General features: G+C 39.3%; 1 protein-coding gene across 1 annotated transcript in view; it reads right to left on the minus strand.

Moving 5' to 3' along the window:
- LOC126356224 (uncharacterized) overlaps positions 1-16778 on the minus strand; it is a 184138-nt gene that overhangs the window by 124028 nt on the left and 43332 nt on the right. Inside the window, exon 4 of the mRNA XM_050007043.1 lies at positions 3139-3209. Within this exon, the coding sequence (XP_049863000.1) occupies positions 3139-3209 (71 nt within the window). The remainder of the gene's footprint in view (positions 1-3138; positions 3210-16778) is intronic.

Consider the following 16778-nt stretch of genomic DNA (forward strand, 5'->3'; position numbering starts at 1 on the left):
GGGGGCATTTGAAAGCTCTTGTCTACGCAACCCCGGTACCAAATGTAGAGACTCTTTGTGCTCGTATTGTGGACGGCTGTGACACAATACGCCATCCTCCAGGGCTGCATCAGTGCATCAGAGATTCCATGCGACAGAGGGTGGATGTATGTATCCTCACTAACGGAGGTCATTTTGAACATTTCCTGTAACAAAGTGTTTGAAGTCACGCTGGTACATTCTGTTGCTGTGTGTTTCCATTCCATGATTAATGTGATTTGAAGAGAAGTAATAAAATGAGCTCTAACATGGAAAGTAAGCATTTCCAGACACATGTCCACGTAACATATTTTCTTTCTTTTTGTGTGAGGAATGTTTCCTGAAAGTTTGGCCGTACCTTTTTGTAACACCCTGTATGATATTCATTAAAATTATCACTAGTTGCATAGCAAAAAGATTACATTTGGTCAGTTCAAGGGACAATTTGGTTCTAGATGTGGTTGTAGAACAAAACACTGTTCATAAGTTGTGAACAAAAATATAGAGTGGAGCAACGAATATGAATTACTAGTGTTTGACTTGGTTTCCACAAAAAATTTTGCAGACATCCTCTTACCATCAAGGCATTGATTTAACTTTTATTAAAATACTACAGAGCTTTTATTACAATGCTGTAACTTCCACTACACTTCATCTGTATAGTGCTAAATTCAAACCTGAAAGTGAAGTCAGATAAGTGGATTCTATAAAATAAAGGCTGGTGTATAAGTAGTTTCCAGGTATTTCAAATGAAAAGATGAAGAAGAAATGTGTTTTAATGGAACACATCTGAAAAACCTTCATTTACCTAATGACATTGTACACTTTAGCTCCAGTGATGACAGTCTTCAAAAACAAATGGAAGAACTTAAGGCAGTGAGTTGTAAAGTAGGCTTGATAATTACAGTAACAATGCAATAATGTATAACAAACACAGCGAAGAGAGAAGAGAACAGATTAACAATGAAGGCAAAGTACAAGCTGATGAGTCCTTGTAATAAGCACAGTTGATGACAATGACTGGATGGAGGAAGAAATAACTAGACTATTAAAAATGGATATGAAGCACTTTTGGTTAATTAAGTAGGATCCTAAACAAAGGTAAATTTATAATCAGTGTATATTATGTGGGTTTTGACTTACGGTATAGAGAGATGGATTTTTAAGCACCTTTAAAGAATTAAGCAATTGACACATTCAATTTGGGAACACTGTCTGCTGGTGTGTGTGTGTGTGTGTGTGTGTGTTGAGAGAGAGAGAGTGAGAGAGAGAGAGAGAGAGAGAGAGAGAGAGACTCCATGCGTATGGAGACTCATTACAAATAATGCAGCAAGAATTAGAGTCCAGCTCACAACATCAACAAGGATGAAGCTCTCCAGATTAAAGCTTGAATGACGGTGTCGAAGACATAACTACACACTGTCTGCATAGAATCATTTAGTGAAGTGGCTCTAAGTGCTAGTAGGCATCTGGCTGCCGCTGGCCATTCTGCATTGCAGTGGCAGAGGATGCTCACAGCATGGAGCTACTGGAGGTGTGGCTCAGCAGGCATGCTCCATTGGTTCCACCAAATTCTGCAAGACAGCTATTGGCATCTAAAGGCAACTTGCAATTCCGTTGCCCACTTGGATGCCCCTACAGCAGTATCAATACAAATAAACAACCAACAAGAGAATGACCTAATAAAAGGTGTGAAGTGGAGGAGCCATACAAATAAATGCATGTAAAGAGGTATGGTTTGGTTTAGATACATTGATGACACCTTTGAGATATGGGCTCATGGCAAGGCTGACCTGTTAAAAATCCCAGGAAACTCTAAATGCATTCTCCCAATTAAATTTCACACAGTCCTGTTCCAAATCCCATGCCTCTTTCCTTGATGTTGGCCTCATCCTCACCAGCAGCCAGCAGCATACATTGAACCCAAAACAAACAACAGTACTTCCATTTTGACAGCTGCCATCCTTTCCACATCAAATGTTCCCTCCCATATAGCCTTGGAATTCAAGGCAAATGTATTTGTTCAGATGCAGACTCTTTACAGCAGTAGGCCACCATTCTAACCTTAGTCTTCATTGGACGTAATTATCACACCAGCCTACTTCAAAAGCAATTTCCCAGGGCATCACATCCTAACCTGATACAGCCGATCCTTCCAAAAAAAAACTTCGGACCACACCACATGTCACTCAGTATTATCCTGGTCTTGAATGCTTTGATCAGTTACTTTATCAAGGCCATGACTTTGTAAAATACTGCCCTGAAATGAGATCCATTAGCTCACCACGCCTAGAATAGCTTTTTGTTGCCCTGCCAATCTCTGCAATATGTTTGTAAGATCTTACACTCCTTCCGCACCCATCTCTCTAATCTATGTTTCCTTCCCCTGTGACCATCCCCACTACAGGACTTGCCCTCTGCACCCTCCTACCACCACCTGCACCAGCTCAAGTCACAGAAAGCTGGTATCAAAATTTAAAAAGCAACAGAAGTAAAATACAAAAACAAAAATTATTTACAACAGAATGTACAGTACGTAATATGTTACAGGGCCAGATCTACATTTCTAGAGGAGTGTGCTACAATTAAAGACTTTCAACGTATCATCTGTAAGTCTGGGGTATATTACTCAATTTTTTTTTGCTTTGGTAGAAACTACCCAGCCATGGCATGTACACAAAGCTATATAACATAAGAAGCTCATGCTACCTACCTACACACACACACACACACACACACACACACACACACACACACCGAAGCAGTCTTCAGAGATCCTCTGCCACAAGAAGAGGATGCTCTTTGGACTGTGCACAGAGAGAATAATGCGACCATAGTCTTGGTCCAAGACAGTTGCATATATCTCTGTTGGCTAATAAAGCTTATGTAAATGTATCTACTGCATTCATTATTTATGGTAGCCATAAATACTGGCCTGTGCTATTATCTACCTACAGACTTTTAGACCAGTCTGGACTCAGCCAGCTGAACCTAAAAGCAGTATTTAGAAAATGTGTAAAAATTAAAAAAAAAAACATTCTGCACTTTTTTATTAGGACTGTACTACAAAAGAAATTTGAGTATGATCACATGAGGTAATCAAAATTGCTCTTTTCTTACCCACTACTTGATGCTGCAGGAGGCGGATTCAGCTTTAGCTGGCAGAAACCAGGATGTGGGCTAGCACAGACCTGGAAATAATGTTAATAACTTGTAAATATACATTTTTTGGTGTTGTTGGTAAAGATACAAGTTCAATCTTTAGAGAATAAGCTGTTGTGTGATATTTACTGGTTTGAGATCACAGTTCTCTCACAGTCCAGATAAAAATACAAATAGTAGGCTACATTCACATATTTTCTAAGACAACGCATTCATTTTTTTCTCAGTCTCAAAGTCAAAATTGGGTGTTCTTTACTATACTGATTTCATTAAATTTTTTGTAAGTATCAAACAGAAGTTTTTCACCTACTTAGTGATTGCAGCAGTCTGAGTCTTATGTTAAAGGAAGATCCTAGGTGGAATGCAAATAATGAAAAGATTAATGGTAACAATTCCCTGTAAGTTTTGACTTTGAGCAGTAATAGACGTGTGTACATGACCCCTCGCCGCTACCACCACACACAGACTGGATGGCTACATCTTGCCTACTGACTACAGTGTTCTGGCATTGCTGAACTGGTAAAATGTAGCCCTCCAGCACAATGTTTCTAAGCAGATGTAGGGATGAAAATGTTTTCACTAATTTACTACTAGTTTCCATCAAAACTACAGATGTAATAGATATATTTCTGTTAAGTTGTAAACATTTTGTATTAATTGTTGGGCCTATCAAATTCAACATCTAAATTACTTAATAAACAAAAGAAACATACAAAGTTATCCTGTGTAAGCTACAATACAAGCTCATGTGTTGGTCTTCCATACAGCTTAGGTTAAACATTGGAATGATTTCTTTCCTATTCTTTTCCAATCAGTTCATTCCACATCCTGCAGGTCCTTGTAGCTAGAATCTACAAAACACAATTACTTAATTAATTAAATGGCTGTACTCTAAAAGATAAATTAAAAAACTATCCATGTCAATCTCTTTTTATTTTCCCCCATGATGCATTTCAAGTGCTTATCCTGTCATCTTCAGGCAGATCAGTTGATTGCATTACATTTTTGTTTGCTGCATGTAGTGAGCTGTGTGTTTCCAGTTTCATTTCATACAACTAAAATACTAGAATCACAAATTTTAAACAATAATAAAGCTACTGTAATATTTCCCAGATGGAAGAAGGCTGAGGTTCACTTAAGTATACCCTTCATATTTTAGATGTTATAAATATGCCAGAGATTGTACAGATGCAGAAATACAGGGCCTTGTAAGTCAAAGAGCATTCATTACTAGCAACAGTTAATTACACTGAATAACCATTCTAATCCGATAAACATGCCATCAGTGCTGGCAAGTGTAGTGCCCACTCACAAAGGTAAAAGCTATTCATCTGCACGACACAATAGGTTGTCTGGCTGACTGAAGGCCTTTTAGTCATTGGAAATTGATACTAGAGAATATGAGGATGAGAACATAAGCTAGATAATAGAAGAGCTCCCATTGCTCATCCACAAATTCACTACCAAGAGGAGATGTAAACACAGTGCGAGGTACCACATCCACATGACACTGGCCCAGCCTGTTGCAGCTTGTCTGAGGAGACTTCCACCAGACAAAATCTTGGTAGCAGAGCCTGGGTTTGAAGAGCTCCTGAAAGCAGGAATTACAGACAGATTGGATAGTCCACAGGTTATCTCCCTCAAACACGGTGAGATCATGGCGATTATGTGGAGACTATAGAGCACTCAATACTCTGACAATACCAAACAATTACAAAGTGACACATAACATACTTTAACAGAACTGTCGCCCAAGCTAAACTGTTTAGTGTAGCTCACTGTGCAAAGGCGTATTTGCAAATTCCGGAAACAGCAAAAAGAACTTTCAGGCTTTTTGAGTACAAATTTATGCCCTTTGTGTTGAAGAATGCTGCAAAGACATGGCAGAGCTACATGCATGAGATATTATAAACAGTTGAAGAACTCATATCCCATTTGTGGAAGTTTTATCTCTGTCTGCAACAATTCAGTATACTAATTAATCCTGAAAAGTGTTTATTCAGCAAATGAGAATGCACTTCTTAGGGTATATCTTCTCTTTGGACAGGCTGGCACTGTTAAAGGGACAGGTTGAGGCAGTACAAAATACACCCGTAACAACAACATACAAGGAATTATGTCGATTTTTTAGGTTTGATAAACTTCTGTTAACACCTTTCAGGACTTGTGAGGCAGCAGGAGCCACTCACAGTGTTGTTCACGGGCAAAGAAACATTGGGGAGAGAAACACTGATCTACCAAAATGTACCTCTGACTGACAGGAGAAGCTGCATTTCTCACAATAAGCATTGTTTGGTGCAAGCGGCAAAATTGGCTCATCCCCAAATTAATGCTCCATTGGCCATCATTGTGGATGCTAGACTAAATGCCACAAGAACAGTGTCCATAACAAAATTGGATGGCAGATGGCAACTGCTCATTCTTTATTCACATAGCCTCATGCCGCAACCAAGGAAATGGAGCACCTTTGACTGAGAGTTGCTGGTAATCTTTGCAGCTGCTATGAACACTTTTGGTCATTGGTACAGGCTGGACATTTCAGGATTCCTACAGATCAAAAACAACTAATGTCATGTTACTGGTTCGTGTTTACATTTAGCGTGCAGTTGTAGTTGTAGTGGTTCTTAAATTCTGACAAAGTTCTTAGAAGAACAAATACGCCGGGAAAATTTCAGAAGTCACATCTGACAAAGTTGTTTGTGCATTGTTATAAAGTTATTAATTCTAGTATTTTCCAATGGTGTCTTATGCTGTTTGTGGTGAAATAATGGTTTAATTAACTTTTGGAAACATTCACTCAATGTGTTTTTTTAGAGTTTTCTGTGCGTTGAAGTCATTTAGTAAATTTCGTGCGGTAGTTTTCAGCTAGCATTTCTTATTGCTTCATGTGAAATATTTCAGCAAAATTTTCATTCATTGTTTTAACTTTGTTGAGTTTTCCAGTGCAGCTTGAATTTTTGGTTTTAGCTAATAAATACTGTGAAGTTTGTTAGTGTTGGTATTAGTAGTTTAGTAGTGTTAATAATAGATGTAGCTTTCTTCGAAGAAAGAGAACTTCGAAACCACTATTATTAGTGCTATAAAAAGGTCTACTGGTGTAATTGAACTTCAGTAACATAGCTGCTTAGTATTTTTTCAGTAACTAACATTTTACCATGAGTGAGAAATGTGGGCTTTGTCATAGGTTTGTGAGTAGTGGGTTACGGTATGGGGTTTCTTCAAAGTATTTTCATTGGGGGGAATGCAGCTGGGAAGCCAGTAGGCATTCTAACAAGATCCTCTCCTGGGAATGCAAAATCTGTAGTAGAAATACTGTATTTATTCGAATCTAAGCCACACTTTTTTTCCGGTTTCTATAATCCAAAAATCCTCCTGTGGCTTAGAATCGAGAGCAAAGTAAGTGGAAGTTCTGAAAAATGTTGGTAGGTGCCATTACAACTAACTTCTGCCATCGAATGTATGTAGCGCTACGCAGGCATGTTTTGCAGGCACAAAGCTAAATACTGGGACCAAAACCTCTGTGTCAGTAACTAAATTTAAAAAAAAGGTGGAAGACAAGCTTTTTTCTCCGCCCCAAGTTTCAACCACTGTATTTTCATACATTATCAAACAAAGTAAATACGAATTCTGTATTGTTCATCTTCGAATGTATTTCAATGTACTACAAAAATCCATCTGGCAAGACTGACTGAGATGTTTGTCAGTATGGCCAACTCTATGTTCTGAATTTTTTCCTACCTGTGAGAAGAGATGGTTCCTAAGAGGAACTTTTATGAATTGTGAGTCACATGCAAGTATTCTTTTCACCATAAGAATAATACAAATATTAACATTTTGCCATGTATTTTTTCATGTTTGCTGCTATCTCATTTAAATCCTGTCTCACTAATAAACTGCGAAACTAGAGTGAGACAACAGCAAACGCCGAAGAATATACATATCATGTCATGTTTATATTCGTCTTATTCTTATGCCTTATAGTGACACAGTCAGAAATGAAGGATGGCAATTGACTAGATTTTTAAATCTATAATGACTAATTTCTGTGCAGAATGTAATGTACATGTGAAAGATTTTCAAAAGGAGAAAAATTTTCATTAAACTCTCGTCCAGAACATCATCTATCATATGCACTCTATTATTTAGTTCTTGTTGATCACTATCAAAGAAAGCAGCAGGGTAAGTAACAACAAATACCAGTCTCTTACCATTGTTTCGCTAAAGAGACGATTCCTCTCTTTTTTTTTTTGTTGTAAGAGGCGGTAGCGTGCACAAAAGCAAGCTATGCCGCGAGCGGCAACAGGCCGTAAACACTCATTATCAGAATGCGACAAACAATGCATGACACAGTACATTAATGCATTTTTAGCTTAGAGTGACGTAAACACCTATAACAAAGAGAACGGCACTTATAAGATCATAGAAAAATAAGCAATCAATTCAAACCAGACGAAGCACATGAAAAAGTAAGGGTACCCGTATAAATATGGACGGAACGCCTGACACATATCAATGGCTATCTGGTAAAGCTTAACTGCTAAGCTTACAACTCAAACCAAACTACTGTAGCTGTATCGCCATTCATTCAATCTAAATTGTGTCTCATATTGCAATGGACCAACTTTGTTTCGATTTGGAGGTGTGGCCTAAAACTTTGCTCTCCCCTTGAATTTCGAGTCTCAAATTTCAGGCGCGGGCTTAGATTCGGAAATTTTTTTTTCCTTGATTTCGAGCCTAATTTTTTAGGTGTGGCTTAGATTTGAGTGCGGCTTAGATTTGAGTAAATATGGTAAGTTGATAGAGGAGCAGAAGCATAAGATCTGTGCTCTTCAGGTGCAGTTACAATGCGTAAAGGAGGAACCAGATAGGCTGAGGAGGGTGAAGGGTGCTGGGGAATGGGGACTGTCAGTTGGCAAGAAGACAGCTAGGAGGAGGAGGAGGAGGAGGAGGTATTCAGACAGTTTTACTTTGGATATATGAAGCTTTGCATATATGCAGTGGATTTGATGAACTGTCAGAGTTGAGAGGACAGGAGCCTCTTGTAGCTGCAGGTGTAGAAAACGTGCAACAGTCCTCAGCAGTTATCAGGCCTAAGTCTAACAGAAAGAAGAAGGTTCTGCTGCTAGGTAGTTCACACAATAGAGGTGTGGGGCAGCAGTTGCAGGAAATGCTGGGGATTGAGTATCTAGTCACCAGCACTGTGAAGCCTAGTGCAGGGTTGGCTCAGGTGATGGACAGCATACGGGGAGTTATGTAGGAATTTTATGAAAAAGGATCATGTAGTGTTCGTGGGTGGAGCAGGGAATAGTCTTGATAGGGACAGGGAATATGATGAAGGTGGTGACCTGGTAAAGACAGCTACTCAGGCTGGTGGCACTAATGAGCAATTCATGCAACTGCTTCAGCACCATGATCAGCCTCATCTTAAGGCGTCTGTTAGGTGTGTTAATGTGGGGCTGGAGAGAATGCTGATGGCAGAGGACATGGGGCACATTTCAGTGGTTCCAGCTGAGTCCATCAGTACATCAGGTTTCACTAGGCATGGCCTGCACCTCAATAGGTAACGGAAGGGGTGACTGGCCAAGCTTATAGCTTACAGTGCAGTGGGTGGGGGTGGGATCAGTCATGGAAAAATTCCTGTTGTAATGTGATTCTTGAGTTTCTCCCGGCGTATTTGATAATCAAAATATCCACGGGTGTACTGCCGGTCTATAGTGTCCAACGGGCACAATATTTCGGCGATCAAACATGTCGCCATCATCAGGTGAACTGACGGACTGAGCTCCTGTGAACGTGCTGGCCCGGAGATCCGTACGCTATGGGTGCTCAGGCGTACGGATCTCCGGGCCGGCACGTTCACAGGAGCTCAGTCCGTCAGTTCACCTGATGATGGCAACATGTTTGATCGCCGAAATATTGTGCCCGTTGGACACTATAGAGCGGCAGTACACCCGTGGATATTTTGATTATTCCTGTTGTAGTTGGTGTTAGAGCAACACCTTTTCTAGACTGAAGTCAGCTGATAGGTTACCTGCTTAAGGGAAGTATACCTATGGAATCACGTTCATAAGAGGTCAGGTATCCAAGTAGAAAAGGAATTAGCATATTTCATCAAAATATAAGAGTTATTAGAGATAAAGTTAGTGATCTGCTTATAGATATTGACTCTGACACTACTGGTATGTCAGAGCACTACTTAAATAATATGACAATTCAGAGGCTTCCTTTACCAGGATACAGATTAGCTGGCTGTTTTTCAAGGAGTTCCTTGCGGAATGGGTAAGTGGCCATGTACATAAAAAACATTATTCCGTTTGAGTTCATATACGTATCACGGCACTGCACTGAACAGATATTTGAATGTTGTGCAGGGGCAGTTGAATTTAGTGAAACTAAACTTCCAGTTGTTGTTGTTTATAGGTCCCCTAATTCTGACTTTGGAGTATTTCTGCTGAAGCTAGAGAGGGTTCTTGGTTCACATTATAGCAAGTACCAGAAGTTAGTTACAAGTGGTGACTTCAGAATTAATCTTGTATATGACTGTGCAAGAAAAAGAATGTTGGTAGATCTCTTAAACTCATATGATCTGATGCAGACCGTGTTTTTTCCAACTAGGATGCAGGGGGACAGTAGCACAACCACAGACAATATTTTTATTCATTCTTCATTACTACATAGGCATTCTGTTAGTAAAAGGAAAGACCACAGCACAAATTTTAACACTAAAAGGACTTTGTATTCAAATGTTATGTATAATTACAAACTATGTAGGAAAGCTAATCCAATGGCAATAGAGTGTTTTTTAAACCTTGTTAAGGAACAAGAGTGGCGGATGTTTATACTGCCGATAACACGGGTGACAAATATAATGCTTTCCTTAACACATTTCTCATGCTCTTTGAGAGTTGCTTTCCATTAGAACATTTTAACAGCGTACTAGCAGTAAAAGACAGCCTGGGTTTCTGACTAGTGGGATAAGGATATCATGTGGAACAAAGTGGGAATTATATCAAAATTTTAGAAGTGTTCCCAATCAAGCTACAGTAGCCCATTACAAGCAGTATTGTAAGGTGCTTAAAAATGTTATTAGGAAGGCAAAGAGTATGTGGTGCACAAATAGAATAGCTAATTCATAGGATAAAATTAAAACCAAGGAAGTGTCTGCTCAGCAGCACAAGGTCGACAATATAAAGTCAGTTCATAGTAAAAATATTTCTGTTACTAATAAGTAAGATATATGTACTGTATTTAACAATCATTTTCTGAGCATTGCTGGTGAGTTAAATAAAAACTAAATTTCTATAGGGAATCATATAACTCTCTTGGAAAATGTCTTTCCAACACTGATGTCTGAAATACTCCTCTGTCATACAGACAAGGGGGAGACTGAGTCAATAATTTAATCACTCAAGACTAAGGACTCTTACAGATATGATGGGGAGCCTAGCAGAATATTAAAGTACTGTGCTGCACATGTTATCCCTGTACTTAGCCATATTTGCAATTTTTCCTTTAGGAATGGTCAGTTTCCTGAACTTTAAAGTACTCAGTAGTAAAGCTGCTTTATAAAATTGAAGAAATGAATAACGTCGACAATTTAGACCTATTTCTAAGCCATCAGTGTCTGGTAAAGTTATTGAAAAGGCTGTATATGTAAAGGTAATTGATCATTTTATATCATATATTTTGCCATCAAAGGTACAGTTCGGCTTCAGGAGTCGTTTATCAACTGAAAATGCTATATTCTCTTTTCTCTGTGACGTTCCAGATGGATTGAACAAAAGATTTCGAATGCTAGGCATATTTTCTGATTTCACTAAGGCATTTGATTGTGTTGATCACAAAATATTGTTCCAGAAGTTGGACCATTACGGAATACGGGGAGTAACTCACAATTGGTTCATGTCTTACTTTAACAACAGACACCAAAAGGTCATTATTTACAGTGTCGAGAATGGCTATGACTTGGGGCCTTAGTGGGGTATGGTCAAATGGGGGGAGCCCCAGGGATGAGTTTTGGGGACCCTCCTGTTCCTTATTTATATAAATGGTATGACGTCTAGTATTATGGGTAATTCTAAAATATTTCTGTTCGCTGATGACACCAGCTTGGGAGTAGAGGATGTCGTGTGCAACTCTGTTTCAAATAGTGCACTTCATGACATAGGTTCATGACTTGTAGAAATTAAACTAACAGTTCAGGATCTCGTTCAAAGACTTAATGCTGCCATTTTTACTATTCAAATGGTATTTGAAGTACATGATCGTTTTGACACAAAAATTAGTCTACTTTGCTTATTTTCATTTGCTTATGTTGTATGGTATTACATTGTGGAGTAACTCTTCCCATTCTAAAAGGATATTTTTGTCTCAGAAACGGGCAGTTTGAGCAATAAGTGGTGTAAATTCATGGACCTTTTCTCAACCACTGATCACTAGTCTGGGTATTTTGACATTGCTCTCTCAATATATATTTTCTTTACTGTCATTTCTTGTTAAAAATATCAGCTTATTCCCAAGAATTAGTAGCTTTCATTCAGTTAATACCAAGCAGAAATCCAATCTGCATTTCGATCGCACTTCCTCAACTTTCATGTAGAAAGGTGTGCAGAATACTGCTGAATCCATTTTCAATAAGCTACTACAATAATTAAAAAATCTTAGAAGTAATCCAAACACTTTCAAATCAAAACTGAAGAGTTTCCTCATGGATCACTCCTATTCTGTTGCGAAGTTCCTTGGAAAATTAAGCTAATTTGTGTGTTAAATTGTTGATTCCATTTACTTAAACATATAACTTGACTTTTTTGGGTTCATAAACATTTTATTTTGTCTGTTATTACTTTTATGCTGAAATTTCTGACACGTTCCATGACCTTGGAGATTTACCCCCATATTTGTTCCTATGGAACTAGATGTGTACATAAAAAATAAATAAAAATAAAATAAATTCCAGATCACAATTCCCTGTGGCAGTGCAGACAGACAGAGTATATAGCACAAGACATAACCAATGTATGGCACATTTCTGGCAAGGACAAAATCATCACTGATGGTCTGTTATGGAATTGCCCTAGAATATGAGCAGTACCATGGGTGGAGATAGTGGTAAAGCAACGAGGTAATACAAAACTAAATGACTTGTTCGTAAGTGAACCTACTGCCCTACAACTATGATACATTCCTGCACCATGTGGTGATACAAGCATTTCATGCAACACATCATAAGGAGTTCAGTGACCTTACGTTCCTGCAGAATTTAGACATAAGACTTTCCAGGCACTAAATAATTTTGTTCAACCAGGCATACATGCTATGGCAAATTAGTGGTGAATAAAGTGGCATGGCCTAGAGTACACAGGGACCACAGACCACAGAACTTGGCACAGCCATACCTCAAGTACCAATGTAGAAAAGTTAGCTAACATGTTTTTACACCAGTTACACAGTTTCCAAAAGTCATGGCCAAATTTTACCACTTACATGTGGGTAACATGGAACCATTCCCATATCCAGATGGCCATTGTTATCTGGTTAGTCATAAATCATTTCATGAGATAGCCAGAAGTTACTACTGCACAATCATTCACAGCAAAGACACTGGCAAAGGTATTAGTGAGTGCATGGTCTTCAAGATTTGGTACTCCTCTGTAAATCGGCCGGCTGCATTGGCCGAGCGGTTCTAGGCGCTTCAGTCCGGAACCGCGCGTCTGCTACAGTTGCAGGTTCGAATCCTGCCTCGGGCATGGATGTGTGTGATGACCTCATAAGTTAGGTCCTATAGTGCTCAGAGCCATTTGAACCATTTTGAACCTCTGTAAATAACAACAGATTGTGGATGACAGTCCACGCCACAGCTTTTTGGGTAAATCCTACAGCTATGTGCTTGCAACCATCTGTACACTACCAGCTATGACCATGAGAGTAACAAGCTGGTGGGAAGGCTGCATCATACACTAAATGCTGAACTGATGTGTTCTTCACCCATAGGGATGGAGACGCAATCACTGGTATTTCTGGGTGTAAACACAGCAATCAAGGAGGATTTATAATGTTCACCAGCCAGTTCACCAGTAGACTATTGTCTACTGAGAACAGTTTAGGGTGCTGGGGGAACTCTTGAGTCTGACACAAGTTGGGACCTAAACACCTGAAGTAATGAGTTCACATGGCAACTCAGCATACAATTGAGATGTTTGAGGGCAAACCTCCCAGTCAGGTATGAAAACAACAGATTTTCATTCACAAGGACTGACTACTGCATCATATATCTGGCTCTGAGACAATACAGTGCGCCCCTTGTTATGACAACCATATACCAGGCCATACAAGGTACTTTCCAGGCACACAAACACCTTCAAAATTGGTCTGAGGGATGGACATGAAGCAGTCTCTGTAAACCAATTAAGGCAGACACATCTAGATATGGAGCAATTGGCACAACTCTGATTCATCAATCCTACACTGACACAAGCTGATCTGACAGCACTGAAAGATGTAGACGGTTTCACAGCATTTCCAGAAGACATTGCTGCACCACTCACTGCTCCCATGACAGAACCTCTTTGACCAATTATTAACTGCTGGATGGGATGTCAAGTCAAGTCCCATCATTCATGGGGCACCAGTCGTTAAAAAAAGTGTGGTGACATCATTATTTCGCCACAAAATAGCAACCAAAGAAGTGAGAGTAGTGTGTTACAGTGACAATGAGCTTTAATATTTCAACAGTTTTTGTTTTTTATTCCTTAGCTGTTAAGTTGTTGCTTGCATTTTAAATAAGGTAGCACACTAGATTATCTCATGTCTGATTATCCTGGTTTATCATAAATGGAAGACAGTATCCACCAAAAACTATTTGTGGCCGTTTTTTGGTTTGTGAAAATTATTGTTTACAGGGAGTGGAGAAAAATGTGGAAAAAATTCATAAACCTAAACTTCAGCATATTTCTTTGTTACTGTTTCAGTTTGACAATTTGTAAGTTAAAGATTTAGGTCACTGAAACACATACAGGAGAAAAAGTTACTGTACATTGTCTAGTATGCTTGAGAAACTTCTGAAATAGTTTGTTGCCACTTTCCCAGTTTTGTTGTTGAGCATGTTTGACTCTGTGTAAAAAAATTTCAGCTTCTTCACAGAGGCTTAGTTTGTGGCCTTTGTTTTGCTTGTGAAATATTACTAGATTACCATAATATCTATGTGGGGCGGAGGGAGGGGCACAAAACTATGGAAACACCAAAAACACATCACGGTGCGAAGCCTAATGTGGTGTAGGAAATTCATTTATATTCAAAACAGCTTCCAGTCATCTTGGAATGGGTAAATATAGGCCCTGTAGGGTTTTCAAGGAAATTTTGTACCATTCCTCCTGCAAAATTGTGGAAAGTTCAGCTAACAATGATGGAGGTGAAAACCGATCACATGCACTTGTCTCCAAAGAAGACCACAAATGCTCAATAGTATTGAGATCTGATAACTGCAGTGGCCAGGGAAGATGCAAGAATTAATCCTCATCTTCACAAAATTAGTCCTGGATTATGCAAGCTGTGTGAACCAGAGCCTTGTATTGTGGCGCAGCATCACCGTGGGGGAGCAAAGATTGTACCGTGTATGGACCTGATCACCCAAATTGTTCATTTAATGCTTGGCAGTAAAAGGACCTTACAAGCACCCAAGAAGCCCATGGAATACCACAATGTGTCTGACCAAACTATAACTGAAATTCCACTGTGTTTCACTCTTTGGACATAAATTCTGCCAGGAGTTGGAAAATTCATCAAGATACATTCAACCAAATGACTTTTTCCAGAGCTCCATAGTGTAGGTTTTATAGTTTCGGTACCATGTTTTGCTGTTAAGATTGTTGCACCACTAATAAGTGGATTTTAGGATTCCCTTTCACCCTGAAATTCCCACCTTATGGAAATCTCTTCATGTTGTTTTTGTGCTGATAGAATCAAAATCATTCTTAACCAAATCCAGGTACCTTCTCCTTGGTCTACCCCGACTCCTCCTACTCTCTACTGCTGAACCCATGAGTCTCTTGGGTAACGTTGCTTCTCCCATGCATGTAACATGGCCCCACCATCTAAGCCTGTTCACCCTGACTGCTACATCTATAGAGTTCATTCCCACTTTTTCTTTGATTTCCTCATTGTGGACACCCTCCTGCCATTGTTCCCATCTACTAGTATCTGCAACCATCCTAGCTACTTTCATATCTGTAACCTCAGCCTTATTGATAAGGTAACCTGAATCCACCCAGCTTTCGCTCCCATATAACAAAGTTGGTCGAAAGATAGAACGGTGCATACATAACTTAGTCTTGGTACTGACTTCCTTCTTGCAGAAGAGAGTACATCGTAGCTGAGTGTTCACTGCATTAGCTTTGCTACACCTCGCTTCCAGTTCTTTCACTTGCCACCCTGTGAGAATAAGCATCCTAAGTACTTGAATCTGTCCATCTGTTCTAACTTTGTTCCTCCTATTTGGCACTCAATCTGTTTATATCTCTTTCCCACTGACATTACTTTCGTTTTGGAGATGCTAATCTTCATACCATAGTCCTTAAATTTCTGATCTAGCTCTGAAATATTACTTTGCAAACTTTCAATCGAATCTGCCATCACAACTAAGTCATCCGCATATGCGAGACTGCTTATTTTGTGTTCACATATCTTAATCTCACCCAGCTAGTCTATTGTTTTCAACATATGATCCATAAATAATATGAACAACAATGGAGACAGGTTGCAGCCTGTCTTACCCCTGAAACTACTCTGAACCATGAACTCAATTTACCGTCAACTCTAACTGCTGCCTGACTATATATGTAAAGACCTTTAATTGCTTGCAAAATTTTGCCCCCTATTCCATAATCTCATAGAACAGGCAATAACTTCCTCCCAGGAACCCAGTCATATGCCTTTTCTAGATCTATAAAGCATAGATACAATTCCCTGTTCCACTCTTAACACTTCTCCATTATTTGCCGTAAGCTGAAGATCTGGTCCTGACAACCTCTAAGAGGCCCAAACCCACACTGATTTTCATCCAGTTTGTCCTCAACTAACACTCACACTTTCCTTTCAACAATACCTGAGAACATTTTACCCACAACGCTGATTAAAGAGAGAGCTCTGTAGTTGTTAAAATCTTTTCTGCTTCCATGTTTAAAGATTGGTGTGATTACTGCTTTCGTCCAGTCTGATGGAACCTGTCTTGACTCCCGCGCCATTTCAATTATCCTGTGTAGCCAATTAAGACCTGACATTCCACTGTATTTGATGAGTTCCAACTTAATTTCATCCACCCCAGCCGCTTTATTGCACTGCAATCTATTGACGATTTTCTCCACTTCCTCAAATGTGATCGTATTTCCATCATCATTCCTATACCATTGTACATTGAAATCTGAAACATTACTGATTTTATTTTCACCTACATTGAGCAACTCTTCAAAATATTCCCTCCATCAGCCCAAGGCATCAACAGGATTCACCAGCAGTTTTCCTGACCTGTCCAAAATACTTGTTATTTCCTTCTTACGTCCCTTTTGAAGACTGCTAATTACACTCCAGAATGGTTTTCCAGCAGC

Source organism: Schistocerca gregaria, chromosome 3, assembly GCF_023897955.1.
Source record: "Schistocerca gregaria isolate iqSchGreg1 chromosome 3, iqSchGreg1.2, whole genome shotgun sequence".
In the NCBI taxonomy this organism is placed as follows: domain Eukaryota; kingdom Metazoa; phylum Arthropoda; class Insecta; order Orthoptera; family Acrididae; genus Schistocerca; species Schistocerca gregaria.